At 40.6% G+C, this 24,836-nt stretch overlaps 1 protein-coding gene across 1 annotated transcript; it reads right to left on the bottom strand.

Annotated features, from left to right (window-relative positions):
- Positions 1-1,218: 1,218 nt before the first annotated feature.
- Positions 1,219-24,303, bottom strand: mafga (v-maf avian musculoaponeurotic fibrosarcoma oncogene homolog Ga). The gene is made up of 3 exons (XM_022671408.2): positions 24,032-24,303; positions 3,202-3,277; positions 1,219-2,172 (listed from the first exon to the last, which is right to left on the bottom strand). Exons 2-3 carry the CDS (start codon positions 3,235-3,237, stop codon positions 1,720-1,722), a joined length of 489 nt encoding a protein of 162 aa, XP_022527129.1. The 5' UTR covers positions 3,238-3,277; positions 24,032-24,303; the 3' UTR covers positions 1,219-1,719.
- Between the last annotated feature and the right edge of the window lie 533 nt (positions 24,304-24,836).

Raw genomic sequence — 24,836 nt, 5'->3', positions numbered from 1 at the left:
ACTAACACACCCACACTGATTCATCTCCTGCCCGAGTGCATCCTTTCTGCCGCGCTTCTGCTCTAATTAATGTACAAATCAAGATTTACACACGAACGCCCATCATATTCACACTGCAGCTCAAAAGTTCGGAATCGTTTTGATTGCTGTATACAAACTGCTGTTACGTTTGGGATGATAATTGCCAAAAATATATATTTTAAGACTTTGGAAATTGGATATTCCACAAACATTTAAAATGTGGCTTACAGAAATTGCAAATATGCTGCATATTGAGAGGATCCGATATATATTGTCTGGTAATTTGAAGATTTTTAAGATTTTTTTAAGACTTTGTAATGTGAAAATACAAATATAAATACAAGTATCAAAAGTTCGGAATCATCAATAACTAATAATGTGCCAATAACACAATAATAACACAATAGTTAACTATAGCAATCACTATGGTGTTGCTAAGGGGTTGCAATGTTGTTGTTAAGGCATTGCTAGGTGGTTGCTATGGTATCCCAGGTGGCGTCTACTTTGTTGCTAACTGGTTGCTAAGGTGTTGCAATAGTATCTGTGGCGCTTGCTAGGTGGTTGCTAAGGTGTTGCTACGGTATCTGTGTTGGTGGCTATGACGTTGCAATGTTGCAATGTGGCAGTTGTCAGGTGTTGCCAGGTGCTGGCTAGGTGCTTGAGTCATTTTTAAACGTTAAGTAAATAATATCACAACTAGTTATTAATCGACACTAGTTAAGATTATTATTACATTATTTAACATTACTATATATTAATGCATGAATGTTGTAAGTAACATAAAATAAAATAAAACTGCTGTAATAATTAATAAAGTGTAAATTAGTGTCAATTGATAATTCATTGAGACTTTTTCTCATAAGTAATGCTAATTAATGTTAATTACCCTTATTGTGTAAAGCAGGGGTCGGCAATAGGCGGCTCGCGGGGCCAGATGTGGCCCGCAAGCACGAAACATCTGGCCCCGTGAGGTTGTTTGAACTGTAATGAACGATAAAGGAAAAAAAATAATAAATAAAATAAAAAGCTTCTCTGGCAAGCTTTTGTTTACCTTCCTCCCCTGTCTCTCTGTCCACTCGTTTTTGAGCTGTCTATCTCTTTATAAGGGTGTTTTTTTCCGGCCTTGTCCCAATTTACTAGCCGGGGCAGCGGTAGTGTATTGGACCGCGACCCTGATGTCACGGGTTCAATCCCGCATGAGGAGCGGTGTGTTTATTTATTTATATATTATTAATACTTTCTCCTTGGTTTTACCTGCTTTGAGATCAACTGTTCTGCCATTGGGTTCAACAACCCTCTGGGCTGGAGAGCTACTAGTCTGCTGTAGCACTTCATCCCATTACTCTTCATTTTACAAAACAGAATTTTTGAAATTATTATTATAAATAATGATTCCAAACTTCTAAACAGTAGTGTATACATTAGAGTAGGTTATGACTAGGTGGTTGCTATGGTATCCACAACACACTCCCATGACTTGAGATACCTTAGCGATCGGTTTGAGCCAGGTTAGCTGTGCATCCATTCATATGTAGTTATTTATTGTCATTGTTTTTTTTTTTGTGCTTAAAAAATCCTAATGTTAGAGGAAACACAGAAATATAATTGCAAAATAAATAAGAATTTCCGGTGCTTTAGTCGTTCCTGATCCTCAGACCTGTGCTTGATGGTGATTCGCTGACCGGATTCCCCCGTGCATTACGACCGCGCCTGCGTTTTAGACTTGACGATGGTGATGACGCTGGTGGCCGCCACCTTGCCCGGTATGAGGGGCCCGATGACGGAGGTGATGGGGCCCCTGGCGGCGCTCATGGGGCTGCGGGCCACAGTCCTGGCGAAGCTCTGCAGGGCCTCGTACTTGGAGCGCAGGACGTCCAGCTCCACCTTCATGCTGGCGTTCTCGGAGGCCAGCTTCTCCACCTCCTGCTGAAGCTCCGCCTTCTGCTTCTCCAGCTCCTCCTTCTGCGTGACCCGCTTCACGCGGCAGCTGGCGGCGTACCCGCGGTTCTTCAGCGTGCGCCGACGCTGCTTCAGCTGCAGGATCTCCTCTTTAGTGAGACCCCGGAGGTGCTGGTTCAGCTCCCGCACAGACATCGACACCAACTCGTCATCCGTGAGACTCGTCCCATTCTCCCCCGGCTCCCTCTTCACCTGCAGAGAGAGAGAGAGACAGAAACAGAGAGAGAGAGAGAGAGAGAGAGAGACAGAGAGAGAGACACAGAAATAGAGAGAGAGAGAGACAGAGAGAGAAATACAGAGAGAGAGAGAGAGAGAGAGAGAGAGAAACAGAGAGAGTGAAAGAGAATAACAATAGAAAAAGAGTCACAATCAGAACTGGTCCATGGCATAGGCGGTACAGACACTCAAAATGAGGGGAAAAATTTACTTTTAGGGACCAAATATTTAGCAACCAAAAATGCCAATTAATACACCTTTGGTAATTGGTAATTAAGAGAAAAAAGTGACTAATTTACTATTGTACTTCGTTAAAAGTACTATATAGGTTTTCTCTAACATTAGGATTTATTTTATGAACTGGCAGATATAAAAGCCCACAAAACACCCACTCTCATAGTATGATGTTGCTGATACCAAAGCAACCACATAGCAATACCTCAACAGCCACATTGCAACCATTCAGCAACACCATAGCAACCACTATGGTGTTGCTGAGTGGTTGCAATGTGGTTGCTATGGTGTTACTAAGTGGTTGCAAGTCGGGCTCAAAAAAACGGTCTGTTACATAGGCATCTGTTTTTATTTTATATAAAGCTATAGGGTGATAATCACAATATAGTGAAGTAACAAATCAAACTGATTTGTTACAATTTAGAATGATATAATCACACAGTGTGCGTGAGCTCCTCCACTCGTCCGGATTATGCACTTGACGTGCAGCGCTGTGTGTAGCTGTTCGTAATAAACATCGTTCTTAATAAGGTCTGTGCTTCTTCAGTGTTGCAATATTAATCAACATCATTCTGAACAGATTTCGCTCATTCAAACATTCCAAGAATGTATAACATAGTATCAAATATATTGATATTTACAATATATTACCCAGGCCTAGTAAGAACAATGTTATAAAGAATGTACATAATGGAAGGGGAAGTGAATGATGGTGAGTTTTAATACAACACTAAAATCTTATTTGTTAGAACAGTAAACAGAGAGACTTGCCTTCAGTGCTTTATTTCCCTTGTTTGTAGTAGTCATGCCACGAGAGCCGTGCTGTACTGCCCCGTAAGATGATCTACTGAGAGAAAAGATATATTCAAATATTCAGTTTAATCCCAACATATACAAAAACATCTAGATAAACTTTTACAAAAAATAAAAAAATAAATAAAGAAGCAAAGAAAGTATTAAAAACTGGTGGAGACATTCCAAGAAAACATTGTTTCCCAACGAAGACACGATTGAAATCCTCACCAAAAAGCATCTATACTAGTGGTGTCAATCGATTAATAAATGTAATCAGATTAATCACAATATTCTGTGATTAATTGCGATTAATTGCACTTGTTCTTTTTAAGACGCAGGTTTTTATAGAGGATATTTATATCTAAATTAAATAATGAATGTAAGAAGTGTAAAGAGCAATTATATTTATATTATATTATATTGGTGTTAACTAAAGTACTAGTATATACTTGTATTGTGTATGTTTGAGGGGAGATAAAGCTCTGGACGTGGGGTGCTGGAATAAATAATGCATGATAAATTAGATAGAGAAAACATCTCAGCTTGGTTGTAAGGATTTCTGAATTAGGTCTTAAATAGCTGTTTAGTTTTCACACCTGTAGTTGTAAAAGTTTCTATGGTCCGGATCAGTTGATGAGTTTGTTTATTTGAAGTTAGTTGCGTTTCTCCCTCTGTTTGGTTTGTTTTCACACAGGTATAAACCTAAACCCACCAAAATGCGCATCAATAAACCACACAAGCACATCAGAGTCTCCTCTGATTGGTCAGAGCTGTCTGGCGCGAGAGCAAGAACGTAAACACAGTGTTTTTCATGGGATGTGTAGCGCAAATGTGAACACTGCACATACTGCACTCTTAGTGTGTAAACAGCGTGGAGCAGCAGCAGAGACAGTGTTCGTTCATAGCAGTATAATATCTGGCTAATATATCAGATTAAACTGCACATATTCAGCAGTTTAGCTCAATTAAAAATGTATATATTTGAAAGTTGGGTCGGACCGAGACCAGATCACACCATCACCACAAGGGAATGAAAAAAAACCTCTATCAACTGAAGCTTTTTGCTCGTTAAGTAAAATAGTAAAATTACTGGTTTAAAAAGTTTAAAGAGTCCTATAGTGCACAACCCCCCTCCCTCCCCAGGTGTGATGGATCACAGTATAAACCAATAGGGAGTCAGAATGGTATATGTTTATACTTCTCTACATCCAATCACAATCAAATTCACTCTATCTGGATGGAGAGATTTATCTGGATAGGGGTTTTATTGAACGATTAAAAGACGGAATGAAAAAAACGAGCTGAAATGAAATAGGAGTAACGAGACTGTTTTGCCAGTAGACACCTGCAGAGATGCTGCTTATCAGCTGAATTTTATATCAGTGTACACCTTGCATAAAATAATGTGTACCTCACTGAGCTAAGCAAAAAATGGGGGAACGTAGCGGCGAATAATAATTCCAGAGCTGCAGTAATGGGAGCGAGACACTTCAGGCCATTCCAGCTAACTGATTTTACGCTCCTGGGAGAAATGAAGGAGGGAATATTGCTGAAAGCTCAGGGCTCAGGGCCGGAGCCGCGGCCGTAGCTTTGCTTTATCAGGTCGTTTATTAGCGTAATGACGTTGTTAAGTGTAAAACAGAGCGCTACACCGAGCGTACGGCTTCTACAACAGTTTGTTTTCTCCCGATAAACGCCTGCCATAAACAGCGCAGTCAGCTTAACCATGCACTCCATAAACAGCTCTACTTCAGAACTGAGGGAGCTGGAGGAAGACCAAGAGAACAGAAGAGAAACATATGAAATTATCAAAAAAAGTGTTAAACAAATCGGAATACGTTCATATTTTACATTCTTCAAAGTAGCACCTCTTGCAAGACATATTTCTTATTAATTTATAATAAGTGTAACATGGAGGAGGCAGGATGTAAGCGCAAGTCAGGTTTATTCTCCATATTTACAAAATAAACTAACAAAACACTAAGGAAGAACTATAAAGAAAAAGGTTACTGAAACAAACACTATACACCAGAAGATAAACTAAAAGACTGAAACAAACAGGCCAAAATACATAAAGCAAACCTGGAAAACTGAAGACAAAAAACACAACAGGTCTGAGGCTAAACAAAACATTAAAACACGATCTGGAAAGATTGTACAGGAACGCAGCGCACTAGAGGCTCTTTAATACATGCCAACACACATGGAGCCGTGCACGAGAATCACGAGGGAATCAGAGGAGCTTCAGCGGCCTGGTGAAAACTCAGGAGAAGATTCACAGTGGCGTGAGCATCAAAACAAACAAACAAAAAAAAATAGAGCATAAAAATAGTCTTTCTTCTACTGCGGAGGTTAGACCAGCCTACGCTCTTTAAAATAAAAGTGCTAAAAAGGGGTTTTAAGCGTCGTGTCAAACAGGAAACAATTTGAGCTCCTTGAAGAAACTTTTACACTGATATTCCTAAAGCCATATCCAATAGATACATCAATTAATCAACCCACACCTAAATACACCTGTATATATATATATCTATCTATCTATCTGTCTGTCTGTCTATCTATATATCTATCTATCCCAAATTTGTCTATCTATCTATCTATCTATCTATATGTCTTTCTATCTATCTATCTATCTATCTATCTATCTATCTATCTATCTATCTATCTATCTATCTATCTATCTATATCTGTCTTTCTATCTATCTGTCTGTCTGTCTCTATCTATCTATCTATCTATCTATCTGTCTGTCTGTCTGTCTGTCTGTCTCTATCTATCTATCTATCTATCTATCTATCTATCTATCTATCTATCTATCTGTCTGTCTGTCTGTCTGTCTGTCTATCTAACATACATAGAAAGGGCAACAATGATCTATCTATCTATCTATCTATCTATCTATCTATCTATCTATCTATCTATCTATCTATCTATCTATCTATCTATCTATCTATCTATCCATCTGTCTATCTGTCTGTCTGTCTGTCTGTCTGTCTGTCTGTCTCTATCTATCTATCTATCTATCTATCTATCTACCTGTCTGTCTGTCTGTCTGTCTATCTAACACACATGTAGAAAGGGCAACAATGACTTTGTTTGCCAAAATAGTGAACCCACAGCCATCTATATTGTTGCCCTTTCTATGTATGTGTTATAACTGATTATTAATGATTTTTAAGGCATTTACAACCTAATTAGTAACCATTAATATACAATTATAAACCATTTATAAACCCTTTATTAAGGTAGTCTTATTTTAAAGTGGTACTGGTCTCCAATTTCGCAAATCAACAAAACGTACAGACTCTCAATTTAAAAACAATGAGTTTTTAATGAGAAAAATGTATTTTTTCCACGATACGGCCACTTTAAGAGTGCAATATGGCTCCAGGCGTTTAAGCAGAACCACTTTTAATTGTGATCATCAGCAGCAGCGAGGAGAATTATTAATAATTCATTTTAGGATATTATGGCTATGCATCATTGTGCTGACTTTATAGTGAATAAACAAAAAGGTCAGCACATTTTATCAGCAGCACGGTCAAGATGCAGCTACCTGCTTTAAAAAAGAGTGTGTGTGTGTGTGTGTGTGTGTATCCTTGCAGATAGCTTATCTGTTTTTTGGCTGTGCTGAGCTATTTTGTGTTATATATTGGTGTGTGTGTGTATGTGTGTGTGTTGTGTTGGATGGAGCTGAAACAGCTGGGCCACAGCAGGAGTGGAGTCACACAGGCCACGCCAGCAGTAGTGGCAACACACACACACACACACTGCTGGCTCAGCAGACTCATGCCACTCCACTGGCTGCCAAACACACACAGTCACCAGCATTACACTGCTGGACTCCAGCCACCACCGCCGCCGCTGCTGCACCTGCACCTGCGCATGCCCCACTGTGTGTTTCCATATACAGCTCTGGAAAAAAATAAAAGAGCACCTAAAAATGATGAGTTTCTTTCATTTAACCAAATTGAAAACCTCTGGAATATAATCAAGAGGAAGATGGATGATCAAAAACTGAACTGCTTGAATTTCTGCACCAGGAGTAAAGCAGCATAAAGTTATCCAAAAGCAGTGTGTAAGACTGGTGGAGGAGAACATGATGCCAAGATGCATGAAAAAAACTGAGATTAAAAATCAGGGTTACTCCACCAAATATTGATTTCTGAACTCTTAAAACTTTCTGAACTTTCTGAACATTATTTGAACATAAACCTATAAATAGCTAAATCAGAGAAACTGATTTAGAAACTGAAGTGATCTCCCTTTTTGTTTTTTCCAGAGCTGTATTTCACATTTTTACTAGGGATACACCAAATATTTAGCAAATAAACATGGAAAAAATTAAAAAAGTAAAAACTCAACCACATTTAACATACCAACATAAACTACTCAACTAAATATAGAAATTAAGGATCAAATCCGAAACATTTCAAAAACTTTTAAAAAGTATCCTCAAGTGCAGTCGCAAAAAAGACCATAAAAAAGGTTGTAAGGATGAAACTGGCACTTATCAGGACCGCCATAAAAAAAGAAAGAGCAATATTACCCATATAAGTCTACATTTAAGTTTAATCATTTATTGTTCCTGGTAAACATATTAAGGAGCAGTAAAGCCAGTACAGGGTTATAAGGGTGAGTTTCCAGTAAAGTTTCTCCAGCACTAAGGCTGGGTGCAGCAGCATTAGCATTAGCTGCTAACTCTAGCGCTAGCTCTTTCGTTGAGTAAATCTAACTAGTCTGCGTGTTTGCTTTGTTAAGACAAGCTACGTAGGAAGAACAGCTAGCTGATAGCGCCCTGGCTTACTGGAACACTCAGGGTTCCTCAGTGTAGCACTGCGGTTAGCAGCTAATGCTAATGCTGCTGCACCCAGCCTTAGTGCTGGAGAAACTTCACTAAAAACTCACCATTAGATATTGGAAAAATATTGGAAATCTAAGCTTACTGTAAAAAATAAACGGAAGTGATTTACTCACTCAAATAAACAGCTTTCAGGAGAGAACTCTTTTGACTATAAAACAAATTTAGTTTTTTAAGAAATACAGTTTTGTTTATTTAGTTTATTTTTTATTTATTTGTTTATTCCCCCAGCTTCCTCATTAGAAGGGAAACATGGCAACACCCTTGCTCACTTCAATTTTAGCATCCTAAGTAGTAGGGGTGTGCCATGTCATATCGTACACGATAATATTGCCAAAAAATTTAAATATCGTGAACGATATTATACCCTAAAATATTGTGCCATATCAACCATCCCATTTTCCATTCTATATCTACTAGAGACAGATTATATCTGTCCAGTATCATTTATTTTACTTTAATCCTGGATATATGGAGAATCTTATAAAATCCTTGTTTTTTTTTATATATTTGACTTAGGGGTGTGCAGTATTATATCGTATGTAATAATAAAATATGTTTTTATGTTCTTGCAGTGTATAGTGTATTTTTGAAATATATGTTTTTTAAAGTGTTTTGTCATATCGCCAAGAGTATCGCTATTGCGAACAGGGCCATATCGCCCACCCCTACTAACTAGTGTTGCTTAATGCAAATGCTTATAAATGTATGAAAATAGACCAGAAATTAGATTTTCTGATAAGAAAATAAGTTGATAGCGCAACATATAGTCCAAAAAATACAGTAAATGATGAGGAGCTGAGTTCAGCTGATGACCCATGAATGCACGGCAGGGCGGAGGCACGGCAGGTGTGGCGCTCACCTGACGCGAACAGGAAGTGGCAGCTGCTTGTTAAAAGTGACCTGAGTGTGACGGTGCAGCGTGAGGAGCAGAGGAGCTCTGTCAGGATGAGTCAGACTACTGATGCTCTTCAGCTTCACTTATCATCATCATCTTCACCACCAGAACAAAACCTAACCATCTCCAAAATATGATGACTTTTCAGACGAAGGCAAAAAAAATATTCCTTATTATTTCCTGTTCATTACTTATATTGTATAATATACAAATATACAAGTTTGGACACACCTTTTTAATGGAATGTATGTGGTGTGTGGAGTGTGTGTGGGGTGTGGACTGTGTGTGGAGTGTGGACTGTGTGTGGGGTGTGGACTGTGTGTGAAATGTGTGTGTGGTGTGGAGTGTAGACTGTGTGTGGGGTGTGGTGTGGACTGTGTGGGCTGTGGAGTGTGTGGGCTGTGGGGTGTGGAGTGTGTGGTGTGGATTGTGTGTGGTGTGTGGTCTGTGGAGGGTGTGTGGTGTGTGTAGCGTGGACTGTGTGTGGGGTGTGGAGTGTGTGGTGTGGAGTGTGGACTGTGTGTGGAGTGTGTTGTGGGGTGTGTAGTGTGGGTTGTGGTGTGTGTGTGGTTTGGAGTGTGAGTGGTGTGTGTGGTGTGTGTGGTGTGGAGTGTGTGTAGAGTGTGTGTGGGGTGTGGACTGTGTGTGGGGTTTGGAGTGTGTGTGGTGTGGACTTTGTGGTGTGTGTGTGGTGTGGAGTGTGTGTGGGGTGTGGAATGTGGACTGTGTGTGGGGTGTGGAGTGTGGACTGTGTGTGGGGTGTAAAGTGTGGACTGTGTGTGGGGTATGTGTAGTGTGTGGAGTGTGTGTGGTGTGGGGTATGTGTGGGGTAATCAATCAATCAATCAATCAATCAATCAACCTTTATTTTCACTCGGGGAAAAAACATTGAGGGTGACCCTCAATTACAATGTTGCCGAGCATTTATAACATCAAAGGGATTGAACACATTTAATAATAAATTAGAAATAACCAAAACAAACCAAAATACTCCGATAAGCTGTTAACTTGTGGTTTCTGAGGCTGGTAACTCTGATGAACTTATCCTGTACAACAGAGGAAACTCTTGCTCATTCTTTCCTGGGGCAGTCCTGATTAGTGCCAGTTTCATCACTGCACAAAAGTATACTTTCAAAGTTCTTGAAAAGTTTCGGATTTACTTACCATTACATAGTTAATTAGTTCTTGCTTCTCATAACCTGGATTCGAACATTACTCAAATGTTAACTATTCACTGTATACCTGTAACTCTACCTCTTCACTACTTTACTTTAACTGATGCTCTCAAACTTTAACATTAAGAGACAAGAAATTCAAGTAATTAACTCTTGATGAGTTCAGCACAGCTGTTAACTGAAAGCCTGAATTCCAGGTGACTCTACTCTTGATAAATGGACCAATACAAATTAAACTAAACTCCTAAATTACCTAAAATAATATATTTTTACATTTGCTTTCTTTAAAATTTATGTTGAAATTGGAGTTTCAGTGAAGTTTCTCCAGCACTAAGGCTGGATGCTCTTTCGCCATTCACAGGCGAGTATTTAGACTGTAACCGCACCAAGGCTGCAATTGAACCTGACTTAAACTGAATTAACCAAACCAAATAGTGCTGGTTTAAAAACGCCTTAAATCAGTGTCGCTGGAAAACTCAGAGGCAGACTATTAAACTACACTTAAAAAATATATATTTACTGGCTCAAAAAATATATTTATTGATTCAACTTAACTCAACCTAAGTTGTAAATAGTGTATATAGAATTTTAAGTTTATTCAATTTAACTGTATTTTGTTCACACAAAAATAGTTTAATTAATTTAATTCTTTCTTTTTCGAGTATTGTGGGCTTAAGGAATTTAATATATATATATAGATCTCGCACAAGAGTGAGATCTGTAAAGGGTGAACTCTGTAGCTCCAAACCAACGTACTGTGAACACTAGGAACACAGAATAAAGGTAACTTGCTCTTACAGCCTACAACACTGAGACCTGGAAATCAACACATATATTACACTAATGCACGAATAGGATATGTTAGCTTTGGGCAACAGACAACACAAAGATGGTAAATAAGAGAAAGGCCACACCCAATATGCAAATATATGGTGCCAGGAGCCTATGGGAAAGCTGTGTGAACCAACAATGTAGAAAGAGCATTGATACATGTAGTACAATAAGCATTTTTAAGTTTTCAGGTTGAAGTTCTGTAAACTTATTTTATTGAGTTGTACTGGCCTGGTAAGATCACTCAACTTAATATTAATATTAGATCTTCTGACTAAAACACAATATCTCTTTTTTATACAGTGTAGAAGCTGCACAAAAAGCTGTATAATTATAATAAAACAGACGATTAGCAGCAATTTTAGCTTTTTTTTTTAGCTTTTAGCTAGTTTTCTACTGTTTCAAGTCATAATAGTCATAACATGACATAAATAGTCCTCTAAACGCTCTTCCATTTCGCCGAAAAGTGTCCAAGAAAAGAGCTTTTAACCTTCCAGCCCTGTCTTACCTCACCGCCTCACCCAAAAACTAATATATTACCTCCCATAAACGCTTTCCCCTCTTTTGTGGCTGCCCGGTGAAGGGTGCCGGGGCTCGGGAGACGGGCGTGGAGGGGTTCTGAGGGGGGGGCGAGCTGTCTTTTGCAGGCGCAAGCTGAATTTTTATGAATCACCAGGAAGAACGCTGACAAATCAGAGCTGATTACTTGTAGAGGAGAGACATCACACCCACAGGAAAATACAAAGCGCTGAGTGAGGTCGCCGAGGAGAGAGAGAGACAGAGAGATAGATAAAGAGAGAAATAGAGAGATAGAGAGAGAGAGAGAGCAGCCTTGTGAAAAATGCACCCTCAACACATTCGGAGGCTCTCAGAAGGAGGAGGGGCGAGGAGGCAAAAATCCCTGATCTCAGCAAGGACCACGACCAAGGCACCAATTAGGGAGTTGTGAAGTTGAACTAACACAACCACAAGCATCATTTCCAACCTGCAAGCTCCGCCTCGCCCTAATAAATCTGCAGGATGTTCAGGACTGGCAAGGTCTAAAAGATACACGCAATGATAAAGAAATTATAAATGTACACGCTGTGTAAACGCTGAGCCATCAGCATGTCCGCGGCCCCGGGGCCTTCTGTCACCAGTTAATGATTGTGTCCTTCCACAGAGGCCTCTGGAGGTGCTTTAAGGCATGGGGTAATGCTATAGGGAAAAGAGCGTTTGAAGGGAGCTTTATTTGATTTTACACAGCTAACATTATAACGTTACAGCATTTATATCCACTTTCAAGAGTTTATTTCTTCTGCATATGTGTTATAATATCTTCTAAGTTCATATTAAACGCTTTTTGGTTGCATTGGCGTAGAAACCCCAAAAAGTTCTGCAGAAAAAGCAGAAATTGTTTTTTTAAATAAACTTTTATTTTGAAAGCGTGACAATATCTGCACCCCCACCATGAAAAACACCCCCTCTCAAAAGCGCATTTTTTATTAAAGTTAGCTAAATCGATTATCTTCGCTTTTATCAAGAAGAGAGGGTGCTTTTCATGGCGGGGGTGCAGATTTAGGCACTACTATAGTTGCCGAATTCAGCACCCCCACCAAGAAAAGCACCCTCTCTCAGCAGAGGCTACAGGTGACATGATTATTTTTCCTTATTTCTTACAAGTCAGAGTAGTTCAGAAAAGTATCTTGGGTACTGCCATTTTCTAAGTAAAGTTAAAGCCAAAAAGACGTGGGTGCGCGCTCCCGAGAGGTGGGGCTTAACAGGCGTATATATCTGCCTGAAATCATTAATCATGATTAACTCGGTTAAATTACAGTTTTAATGCAATTCTCAAAATAGAATAAGCACGATTTTACATCATTACATACAGACATTTTATCTTTTTCATCTAAAATATCCAAAAACGCTACTCATTTCTGAAGTGTTTATCCTTCTTACCCTGGTTACTGGCGCCTCCCACTGACTAACATCTCATTCAAAGTTTCTTCTGTGACTCGTTTAGTGCTTTATTTCTCTATCTTCAGTCACAAACCTGCGTTCTGAAGCGTAAGTCAGTGTGTGTTTCTTTCCTCAGCTGTGTAGATACAAGGTCAGCTCGTGATAGAAATGTATGGGCTTGAAAACGGTGTTTTTAATTATTGATTCACTCAATGAGTCGACTCAACCCAAAGCAGCCGAACACCAAAAAACAATTTATTAATTTTTATTATTATTTTTTTTAAACCATTTTTTTGTCATCTGTAGTTTGTTTTTTTGTTTTTTGTTTTTTGTAGGGGGGAAATAATCAATTATAATTGAAAATCGGAATAAACATTTTTTTGGTGAAAAAATATAATTTTTTTAAGCCATAATCACACTAAACCAGCACTAAATCCAACCAACTTTTTACCTGAAATCCAGACACTTGGAAAAAAAAAACCATTAAATTCTTGAATTTAGTCTCTTATTGTCATAAAATTGAACAGATAAACTCAAACCCAAGGCTCTCCTCCCTCCTCACTGGTTAATGACCCTCGCGGTTATGGATGCGGAGGGCCTTGGAGCATCCGGCAGGCCGAGCAGTGAAGAGATTATCAGGGTTATAATGGCAAACAAAAACAGTCCATCAACATCTGCCTTCCGAAGCACAGCGGCGTCCGCACCCCGAATACTAAACACCCAATCAGCAGCCAATGGCACGGTGTCATTCAGCCCGGCCAATACCGCGTCGCCGTCACCTGGAAAACCAGCGTTCCTCAAAAACACAGACTCACTTCTTATTCTCCGCCGTCGGAGGACATCGCGTCAGCATACGTACACTGCCAGAACAGATATCAGTACGAAGACCTCGTATGAACCGAGGAGAACTCTCACACAGCTGATGAGTCAAATGTGCTGAGGTGATTCATTCAGATAAAATCATCCCACAGACAGACGTACAGCTCCAACTGTACCAGCGAAGGCCACTCTAGATCAGAGACAGTATGGCCTGTTTCTATTGTGGATTATGCATTTAAAGGGGATTAAATTAAAGCTATTTCTACACGAGTTAAATTAGAGAGCACTGTATATATTAAACACTGATGTTTTAAATAATTTTATTTCAAATTTTTCCCATTTTCTCCCCAATTTACACAATCAATTAACCAACCCCCTATCACTAGTGATGCCCCAAAACACCAGGAGGGTGAAGACTAGCACACGCCTCCTCCGATACATGTGAAATCAGACTCCGCCTCTTTTTGCCGAGCATTGCAGAGTAGCAACATGGCGCTACTGCTCAAAGGAAAGCACAGCGACTCGTTTCCGATACATCAGCTCACAGATGCCCTGTGCTGCAGACATCACCCTTTAGTGATGTGGGGAGAGAGCGCCATCTACTGTACCCACCCAGAGAGAGCAGGGCCAATTTTGCTCCCTCTGAGCGCCGGCGGCTTAAAGGCAAAGCTGCATGAGCAGGGGTTCGAACCTGTGACCTCCCGCTCATAGTGGCAGCGCTTTAGACCGCTGGAAAAAATATTGTGTATCGCAATCATTTCTGGGACAACATATTGTCCATAAAAAATGTATATCGTGACAGGCCTAATAAGGACGTCTGCTTAATACCTTAAATGTAAATGTAAAACTGTGTTTAAAACCACCAAATATTGATTATTTCTGAAATCTTAAAACTTTATGAGTTTTGTTTTATTCTTTGCATTATTTGAGGTCTGAAAGCTCTTCACTCTTTTTTTTGTTGTTATTTTAGACATTTCAGACTCATTTTCTGCAAATAAATGCTCTGAATGACTTAATAATATTTTTATTTGGAATTTGGGAGAAATGTTGTCTGTAGTTTATAGAATAAAACAACAATGTTCATTTTACTCAAACATAAACCTATAAATAGCAAAATCAGAGAAACTGATTCAGAAACTGAAGTGCTCTCAATATTTTCCAGAGCTGTATGTTTATGTTTATGAAGTTCTTTGCAAAAAATCACTTTCACATAAAGAAAGCTCACCAGGTCTATTCTTACCAGATTCCGTCTAAGGGTTTAAAGGGTTTAAAGGGTAACTAAACTCTCTGATTTTAGTTGACTCCACCCTCAGCTCAAATTTGAAAAAGGCTAAAAACTGAAGGGGTAGTTTGGGCAGGTACCTGGGTGATGTATGGGTTTAGAGTGATGTATGGGTATCATCGTTATTGTAGGAAACGAGTTGAGATCATCGTTTTTGTAGAAAACAAATCGTTATATAATTTTTATCGTAGGAAATGTATTGTGAGATCATCAGTATCGTGGGAAATGCTGTCTTTTTTGAGACTGGACTTGAGGATACTTTCTTGAAAATTCCTGAAATTGTCTTTCAAATCGACAGCTTCACAACTGATGCTCTTAATCTAGCATTACGAGGCAAGAAATTCAAGTAATTAACTCTTGACCTTGAATTTTTGTGCAACTCTTGGCTGGTACTGTGTATTTTATGGTTTTAAAGTTTAGGCAAATTGGTGCACCAAATTGGTGCATGTTAGCACCTGTAGGTCACCAACAAGTAAAATGATGGCAAAGCAACTTCAGCTGCATTTCAGAAGCAAGTAAAAGTGGGAGTCCAATCAGCAGCAATCATCCTGAAATCAAAATCACTCGACACCCTCCCTCCCTCCATCCCTCCCTCCTCCCCCGCGTCCACCGTCGAGCCTCGTCAGCTGCCGAGCTTCAGGAACGCAGTGTTTCGGGAAGCTGCTGAACTCTAATGAAGACAGACCGCGAGCGAGCGCTTCGGAAACTTTCTGTATTTAATTTCATGCTTGATCCACACCTGATATCAATGTGGATCCTCCGTCATCACACACACTGATACACACACGCAATGATATTCGGATCTAATCATCCCTCCCTTCACCAGAGTGAAGTCAATTATCAAACAAGCTGCGTGTGTCGAGCGCCATTTAACCGCGAATTAAAACTCAGACTCCGCTGATGGCTGCCGGGGGCGAGGGAGGCCGGCGCCAATTTATGTACTGAAGTAAACACGAGGCGATGGAAAGGCAGGAAAGCCATTAAGCAGCAGCTATTCAGAGCGTGAAATAAGAGGGACGGAGAGAAAGAGGAAGAAAATTATTCGGCTGTTTCTCACGCGGCAGAAAGGCCACGCCGACGTGCCATTAGCGAGGAAACGTATTAACGCCTTCACTCATTACAGGTGGAATAGACGGAAGGATGAGCGCCGAATAGGATTAGTTTAGTTTTTGTGATTAAACTCCTGAATCCGGACTGCAATTAAAAAAGCAGGTAGGACCAGTCAGTTTTTTTGGCTTTTTTTTCTCGGTCACATGACATCGCCCAAGAGTTCAGTAGCTCCTCCATTTCCACTCACTGTTGTGTTTTTTTTTTTTACGTGGATCTACGTGGAAACCGTGACGCGCCCAAGGTGTAATTATGGTGCACGACAGTGTACAAATAGCTATTTTATTATTTTATTAAAGGCGAGGAGACAAAACTCAGAGATGTGCGTCCGGACAGGACTAAAATTACCGGAGTTCAGAGAAAAACAGTAGATAACTCAGCCTTTAATTTTTTTTTACCTCTAAGGACGTCTGAGTAAAACACGAACATGATCATTCTGGATGGGAATAAAATCACAGAGGATAAAAAAAACCCATAAAAGAGAAAATTACCCCAGAACCCCCTGAGAATCTAATCCCGTCTGGATAGAGTTTAAAGCGCACTGGATTGTTAGGTGCACTAGCAATAAATGTCCATTTTCTGGTCTTCTGATCTTTTAGCTCAGTACAGTGAGGGTAGTCAAAACACTAACTGGATACCCCTCTCGAGGGTCCATTACAGCCAGTACAGAACAAAAAACAGGCTGAGCTTTCAGACCTTAAGACCTTTGCCTCATGATCATATTCAAGACCTCTGATCATATTCATAAAGTTTTAAAAGTTCAGAAATCAATATTTGGTGGAATAACCCTCGTGGTTTTAATCACAGTTTTTTTCATGCATCTTTGCATCATGTTCTCCTCCACCAGTCTTACACACTGCTTTTGGATAACTTTATGCTGCTTTACTCCTGGTGTAAAAATTCAAGCAGTTCAGTTTGGTGGTCTGATGGCTTGTGATCATCCATCTTCCTCTTGATTATATTATAATTTTTAAGTGCTCTCTTATCTCTTAGTCTCTTATTTTTTATTTCAGAGCTGTATAGTAAAAACTATGTACATTAATATTGATTTTAAACAGTGAGGGTCGCCCTCAATGTATTCTCAAGTGAAAATAAAGGTTGATTGATATTGTAAATTTTGCTCTCTGCATACTAGTGGTAAACTGCACTTAATTTTTCACTCTTTTGTACACCTGTACACCTGTACACTTGAATCTTCCTGAATCTGTAAAATTCTTAATTCTTCATTCCTCACCTCTGTTTAAAGCGGGGGTGAATATATATTTGTGGGTGGAGGGGTGGAGTCGTTAGAGCAGGGGTGTCCGAACTACGGCCCGTGGGCCATTTGGGGCCTGTTTCCTTTTTTGGAGCGGCCCGCGAGGTATTTTAGAAATAGAATGAAAGTTGGCCCGCTGTTAAGCAGGTTTTTATAATGTGAGATTCAAAGTTTGAACGCTAGGTGTCAGAAACGGGCCAAAGAGTCTAAAAGCGGAGAGAGTGCGCATTTCTAGCACAGAAAAACGGGCCAAAGAGTCTAAAAGCAGAGAGAGTGCACATTTCTAGCGCAGAAAAACGGGCCAAAGAGTCTAAAAGCGGAGAGGGTGCGCATTTCTAGCGCAGAAAAACGGGCCAAAGAGTCTAAAAGCAGAGAGAGTGCACATTTCTAGCGCAGAAAAACGTGCCAAAGAGTCTAAAAGTGGAGAGGGTGCGCATTTCTAGCGCAGAAAAACGGGCCAAAGAGTCTAAAAGCAGAGAGAGTGCACATTTCTAGCGCAGAAAAACAGGCCAAAGAGTCTAAAAGCGGAGAGGGTGCGCATTTCTAGCGCAGAAAAACGGGCCAAAGAGTCTAAAAGCGGAGAGAGTGCACATTTCTAGCGCAGAAAAACGGGCCAAAGAGTCTAAAAGTGGAGAGAGTGCGCATTTCTAGTGCAGAAAAACGGGCCAAAGAGTCTAAAAGTTGCCGTAATTAAGGAGTTTTATATTAAGAGACATCATGAAATTAAACATCAATTTGAAAAATCTTAGTTTACACAACACTGTCAAAGATAAAGATAGTAAGTCAAGTAAAATGGTGTGTAAATGAAAGTAATCAGGAAAATTTATTATTTAAAGTGGTATATTTCATTATTTTTTTTATTACAGAGTCTGTGGCCCGTGACTTCAAATATATTTCTCCTTCTGGCCCCCAACAAAAAAAGTTTGGACACCCCTACGTTAGAGGCTCGATGGGAGTGCGACTGCAGAGACGGGATTGGATTTCTTCTCTCAGTGAAAATCTGAACACAAGGTAGATTCAATATTGACCTTTGGGCCCCGCTCAAAATGTTGTTATAAAAAGATCAGATTTTCTTTTTTATACCGTATTGATTTTGCGAGCTGCACCCTCCACATGAGAGAGGCTCGATTCAAATGGAGACGGAATGAAAGGTTGAAGCTTCGACGTGCACGACTCGAAATTAGGGAGAAATATCTCTTACCAACCTCGTATTTTTCTCTGTACCTCCGTTTAAAACTGGAAGTTTGCAGGAGGCCTATTGGAACTAACTCAAAGGCTGAACTGTGGAGTCGGGAGCGTTTGGATAGCCTGCGGAATCAGGAGTGCAGTGGGATACGAGGCTCTCAAACGCCTTTCAAAACATTCTGCCCAGAGGAACGGATTGAGAGGGAACGGACCTGGCAAAGAAAACTCGGCTGCCAACCCACACACTGGCAAAATAGCCTGCCTGTACCACAGCTCCACTCTGAGAGGAAGAGTACATTTGTTTTAGCATAATAAACGATCACTATTACACTAAAATATAAAAAGGCTCTGAAAAAATGAGGAGAGCACTTCAGTTTCTGAATCAGTTTCTCTGATTTTGCTATTTATAGGTTAAAAATAGGTTATTATACAAAATACACACATTTCACCCAAATTCCAAATAAAAATATTTTCATTTTAGAGCATTTATTTGGCTAAAATGACAAAAAAAAGTTCATATTCATAAAGTTTTTTTCATGCATCTTGGCATCATGTTCTCCTCCACCAGTCTTACACACTGCTTTTGGATAACTTTATGCTGCTTTACTCCTGGTGCAAAAATTCAAGCAGTTCAGTTTGGTGGTTTGATGGTTTGTGATCATCCATCTTCCTCTTGATCATATTCCAGAGGTTTTCAATTTGGTAAAATCAAAGAGTTTAGAGTTACTATATTCACTAATACCACTTTACTACAACTTTACTACTGCACACAACACAAGCCTTATGTTCACCATGACCAGAAGAAGCTCCGCCCACTTCTCTACTCTACAATACAGTTACTATATTCACTAATACCACTTTACTACAACTTTACTACTGTACACAACACAAGCCTTATGTTCACCATGACCAGAAGAAGCTCCGCCCACTTCTCCACTCTTCTCTACTGGAATATGGGATAATAAACCATTACACTGTGGAAAAAAAGTGTATGGTGATCAAACGAATTCCAGTATTCCAGATTGTTAATCCAGAGTATTTAGATCATGCTAAATATTGATAAAGATAAAAGAACACAATATACATACTGTATAACCATGTCGAAAAAGTAGATTTTTTTGCATTTGATAAATGCAGGAAATCCTGCAATAACTAACTAACTAAATAAATAAATCACTTTGGAAAATAGTTTTGGTTTGAAACCTGTTTTGCGTTCGTGGTTTGTGTTCCTCCTGCAGTCCCAACAACAACATCAAGATCTGCACCTAAAACACACACACACACACACATCCCTCCAGTGAGAGCCGTTGTGAAAGTGCAACATAGCAACAGCAGGCGCAAGAAAGTGCGAAGCCCACACTTGCACCGAGTTTCATCATCAGCATCCCCTCCCAACACCCCCCGCCATCCCGCCATCACCCCCCTCCCCCCAATATTCCTCTTGATCTGCTCTTTTTTTTCGCTCTGTACTCTTAACTTCACGGCTTTCGCGCAAGGCCTCGGGGCTCTCGCAATTCTCGATGCAGATTGGGCTGTACTTTTGAGGACATAAACCCCACATGCACACCCCTTAAAATAAAATAAAATAAATCAACATAAAAAAAAAACTCAATCAGAACTCGAGATCAAGTCTTTCCTTCTCTATATATTTCTCTCTCTCTCTTTTTCTTTCTCTCTGTGATGTGCGAATGTCATTACGAAGAACAGAACGTGATCCACAAGAACTGTAGTGCAAGACGCAGTGTAATAGTGCAATAGAGCGATATACGCTTTTAGTGCGTTTCCTCCATGCGCTAAACTCTTTCTCAGGGTTTCATCAACTACCCCCCCCCCCCTACTCACCCTCACGCTCACTCTCTGCCCGGGCACACCTCAGCCAATCAGCTCCAGCCTCAGCAGCATCACCCGGGAGTAGGAGCATCGCTACCTATCGCAGCGCCGCGCTCCACCATTGGTCTTGTGTTGGTAGCCGGTTAGCCGGTTGCACATGATGGACCATAAATCTCTCAGCCAATGCCCACAGCCCATTCCCCCATAGACTCCAGACACACACTTGTGTATATACACACACACACTTATACACACACATATACACACTCCCCCGTCCTACCCACGCCACCCCCTGCTGCACAGTGACGGCCCTCATCTGTTCTTGTTACCTGCTGTGGCAGTAGAAAGAGAAATTACAGAGCGCCGGCCCGGGTCGCCCAAAACAAAGCCTGTCCAGCAGAGAACGCCTGCAGCGCCGGAGACACAGCGACGGGCAAAACAATCCGGCCATGCCCATGCTGGAGACGTGGCATCTCTCTTCCTCAATCGATCGATCAATTCACTCTGAATTCAAAAATCTTAATCATCTGATTTTGCTATTTATATTTGAGTAAAATGAACATTTTTGTTTTATTCTATAAACTACAGACAACATTTCTCCCAAATTCCAAATAAAAATATTTTAGTCATTTAGAGCATTTATTTACAGAAAATGAGAAATGGCCGAAACAACAAAAAAAAGACGCAGAGCTTTCAGACCTCAAATAATACAAAGAAAACAAGTTCATATTCACAAAGTTTTAAGAGTTCAGAAATAAATACTTGGTGGAATTTTTATGCATCTTGGCATCATGTTCTCCTCCACCAGTTGATGTCTTGTGATCATCCATCTTCCTCTTGATTATATTCAAGAGGTTTTCAATTTGGTGAATTCAAAGAAACTCATCATCATTTTTGAGAGCTCTCTTATTTTTTTCCAGAGCTGTATATAGTATTCCCAAAACTCAATAGTAAAAAAGTTAAAAGTTAAATAAAATTCTAAGAGAACGTTAACTGTAAAGTTCAGGAAAGATTCTAATACGGTGGGTGATATGGCACAATATTTCAGGGTATAATGTAGTATATGGTATTGAAAAATGTTTGTGATATTATTCCGAACGATACAATATGGCACACCCCTAATCGAGATGCCACTATGAGCAGAAGGTCGCAGGTTCAAACCCCGCTCATGCAGCTTGCCATTAGCTGCCTTGTTCCTTCTCGCCACATCACTCCTACGGTGATGTGGATCAGCACTAGGCTGCGTCTGTGAGCTGATGTAACGGAACCGAGTTGCTGCGCTTTTCTTCCGAGCATTAGCGCTGTGATGCTACTCGGCAATGTTTAATGTTCACAAAGGCTGAAGTGGAGTCTGACTTTGCATGGGGCATCACTAGTGATAGGTAATTGTCAGATAAAATTGGGGAGAAAATGGGATAAAAATTAGAAATACAAAAAATGTGCAAAAATTGCCTGGAACGATGGCGACAGAGCCATCGTTTCTCCCTCCATCAATCTATTCACTCCGAGTGAGGGTGAGGGTGAGGATGAGGGTGAGGAAACCTGAAATCCAAAATCAATCAGCCCATCAGAGCTGGCACTGCAAAAGCGGCACATGCCAGCCCATCATGACCACCACACAAAGGCGAGGCACCAATTACAGTCCTCCTCCTTCCCGTCAGAACCCGCCTAAAGCCCTACTGAAGCCCAACACGTCCGCTTCTAAAAGCTTTTACATGGTGAAGTTTGACCGCAGCCTAGAAATAGAGAGCGTTCGGTCTTAATTGGGAGCGCAGCCGCAGCCACCAGAGAGAGAGACTACTGCAGGCTGGAGGAGCCACTGCTCCTGAATCTTTAATGATCATCATATTCTTGGGAGTAAACATAGACACAGGAGATGAAATAAGAGTGGAACTGATACAGTTATCACAGAAGAAGAAGAAGAAGAAATCATTTACAGGATTTACTGGATTTACTGGGAGTCCATCTAATGCTGGATGAAAAAGGGTTCAAGCTAAATCCAGGAAAAGTGAATAGAACTATGAAAGGTGCCGTGAAAACCATGGTCTGGTTCCAGACTTTCAGACCAATTACAAGAAGTTGAGTATGCTATTAAGCTATTGTCATGCATTAAACAATAGAAGAAGAATGGTTACAGTGCTGGTGATTCTGTATCTACTGTAACTGTAGATTAATTACAGAGCAGTATGGGTACAACAGATCACGGTGCTGGTGATTCTGTATCTACTGTAACTGTAGATTAGTTACAGAGCAGTATGGGTACAACAGATAGATACAGTGCTGGTGATTCTGTATCTACTGTAACTGTAGATTAGTTACAGAGCAGTATGGGTACAGCAGATAGATACAGTGCTGGTGATTCTGTATCTACTGTAACTGTAGATTAATTACAGAGCAGTATGGGTACAACAGATTACAGTGCTGGTGATTCTGTATCTACTGTATCTGTAGATTAATTACAGAGCAGTATTAGTACAACAGATTACAGTGCTGGTGATTCTGTATCTACTGTAACTGTAGATTAATTACAGAGCAGTATGGGTACAACAGATTACGGTGCTGGTGATTCTGTATCTACTGTAACTGTAGATTAATTACAGGGCAGTACGGGTACAACAGATTACGCTGATGGTGATTTTGACACAATAATGTTTAGAAGATTAGAACATTTCTCAGATAACGTATAGTTAGCTCCCAGCTAGATCAATACTAACATCATGGAAATGTTAAAAGTTTCTAACATTCCTAAAACTCAAAACTAAAACGCGATTGTTACCAGAACATCATTTAAAAACGTTAAATAAATGTTAAATAAAGACCAACAAGAAAGCTTGACAGATTGCACGTTCTAAGGGAATTTGATTTTGGTCTTGTTGGTCAGGTTTGGTCATATTGGTACTATCGGTTGGTGGTTGAGCTGGTGGTTGTAGACCAGCTGAACCATCAAACTCAAACCAATAGATACTGGTTAAGGGATAAACTGGGACCAGTTTCCCAAACGCATCTTAGCATTAAGAACATCTCAACCTGGGGAGAGAGATGGTGATCAGTGTGAAGCTCGCTTGACCATCTAAGAATCGTCTTAGTTCTTAGAACCTTTTGGGAAACTTACCCCTGGTCAACAAGCCTTACCAGTATAACCAGTGTGACCAGTATAAGCAGTGTAACCAGTAACCAGTGTAACTAGTATAACCAGCATGACCAGCACAATCAGTGTGACCAGTATAACCAGTGCAACCAGTATAACCAGTGCAACCAGTATAACCAGTGTAACCAGTATATCCAGTGCAACCAGTATAAACAGTATTAACCAATATGACTAGTATGATCAGAATAACCAGTGCAACCAGTATAACCAGTGTAACCAGTATAACCAGCATGACCAGTTCATGCTGGGTTCAGACAGACCTTTGTCCCCTTCTCATATGATGATGAATCAGCATTAAGAGGGGGGTTACGGACAGAACAAAAGCGCGCTCGCGATGCTCATCGTAAACAAAGCGACGTGCGCGCGCTTCCACAACGTAAAGAGAGAGCGCGAGACAGCGCGCGGCGAGGCGCGAGGAGCGTCCGCATCCCTGGCGTAGCGCCGGAGCGCGAGATCAGACGGAAAGGTGGACCACCTACCTGATGGCGCCGCGTGCCGCGTCTGAATGAGGAGGAGCTCCGGCTCGCGCCCGTTGTAGCAGCAGCAGAAGCGGCAGCAGCAACAGTAGTCTCGCGCACCGGGAACGAACGGGAGGTGGTTGTGATGGTGGCGCGCGCGGGCAGGCGCGTGCACACGCACACTCAGCATAAAGCTCGTGCGTGCTTGCACTCTCACCGGAGAGAGAGTGGCGGTCTCGGCGCGCGCGTGTGTGTGTGTGTGCGTGCGTGCACGAGAGCGAGATGGCAAGCAACTAAGCAAGCAAGCAGTCGTCGTGTCCTCCGTGACCCCGCGCGCGTAGTACAGATACGCGCACGCAGAGGTGGATAGGGGAGGTGTGGGGATTCTTCGCGCGCGCCCCGTTCCCCCCCTTGTTGATTCCCTTGTAGCGATGCCTCACGTCATATGATGTTTGGTCACGTGGGTTCATTCATGAAGCCTCCTCCACGCAACTGGTTGATTTAAAGGAGCCGGTGTTCTGTCTAGTTGTGCTACCCTGTCAAACCGTGCTACCCTAGCAGTATTTAATTTTTTTTAAAGGTAAAAATACAAAAAAAGCACCATATTAGAAAATCATATTAGAAAATACTCCCAGCAGAATCCTAGGTAGGAGAGGTGTGGATAGGCTAAATCATTGTATCAGGTAAATGTAAGGCAAAAAAAAGGTAAAAAAAAAAAAAAAAAAAGGTCATTTACGTGATTAGAATCCGTATTTTGTATAGTTTTATAGTTTTTTTTTTTTTTTTAACTTGCCATTGCTATCGATGGGTAGCATAACTGGACGGA

This window comes from Astyanax mexicanus, chromosome 19 (assembly GCF_023375975.1).
Source record: "Astyanax mexicanus isolate ESR-SI-001 chromosome 19, AstMex3_surface, whole genome shotgun sequence".
NCBI classification, from domain to species: domain Eukaryota; kingdom Metazoa; phylum Chordata; class Actinopteri; order Characiformes; family Acestrorhamphidae; genus Astyanax; species Astyanax mexicanus.
The sequence above is the reverse complement of the archived record's forward strand: the minus strand, read 5'-3'. Positions and strand labels throughout refer to the sequence as shown.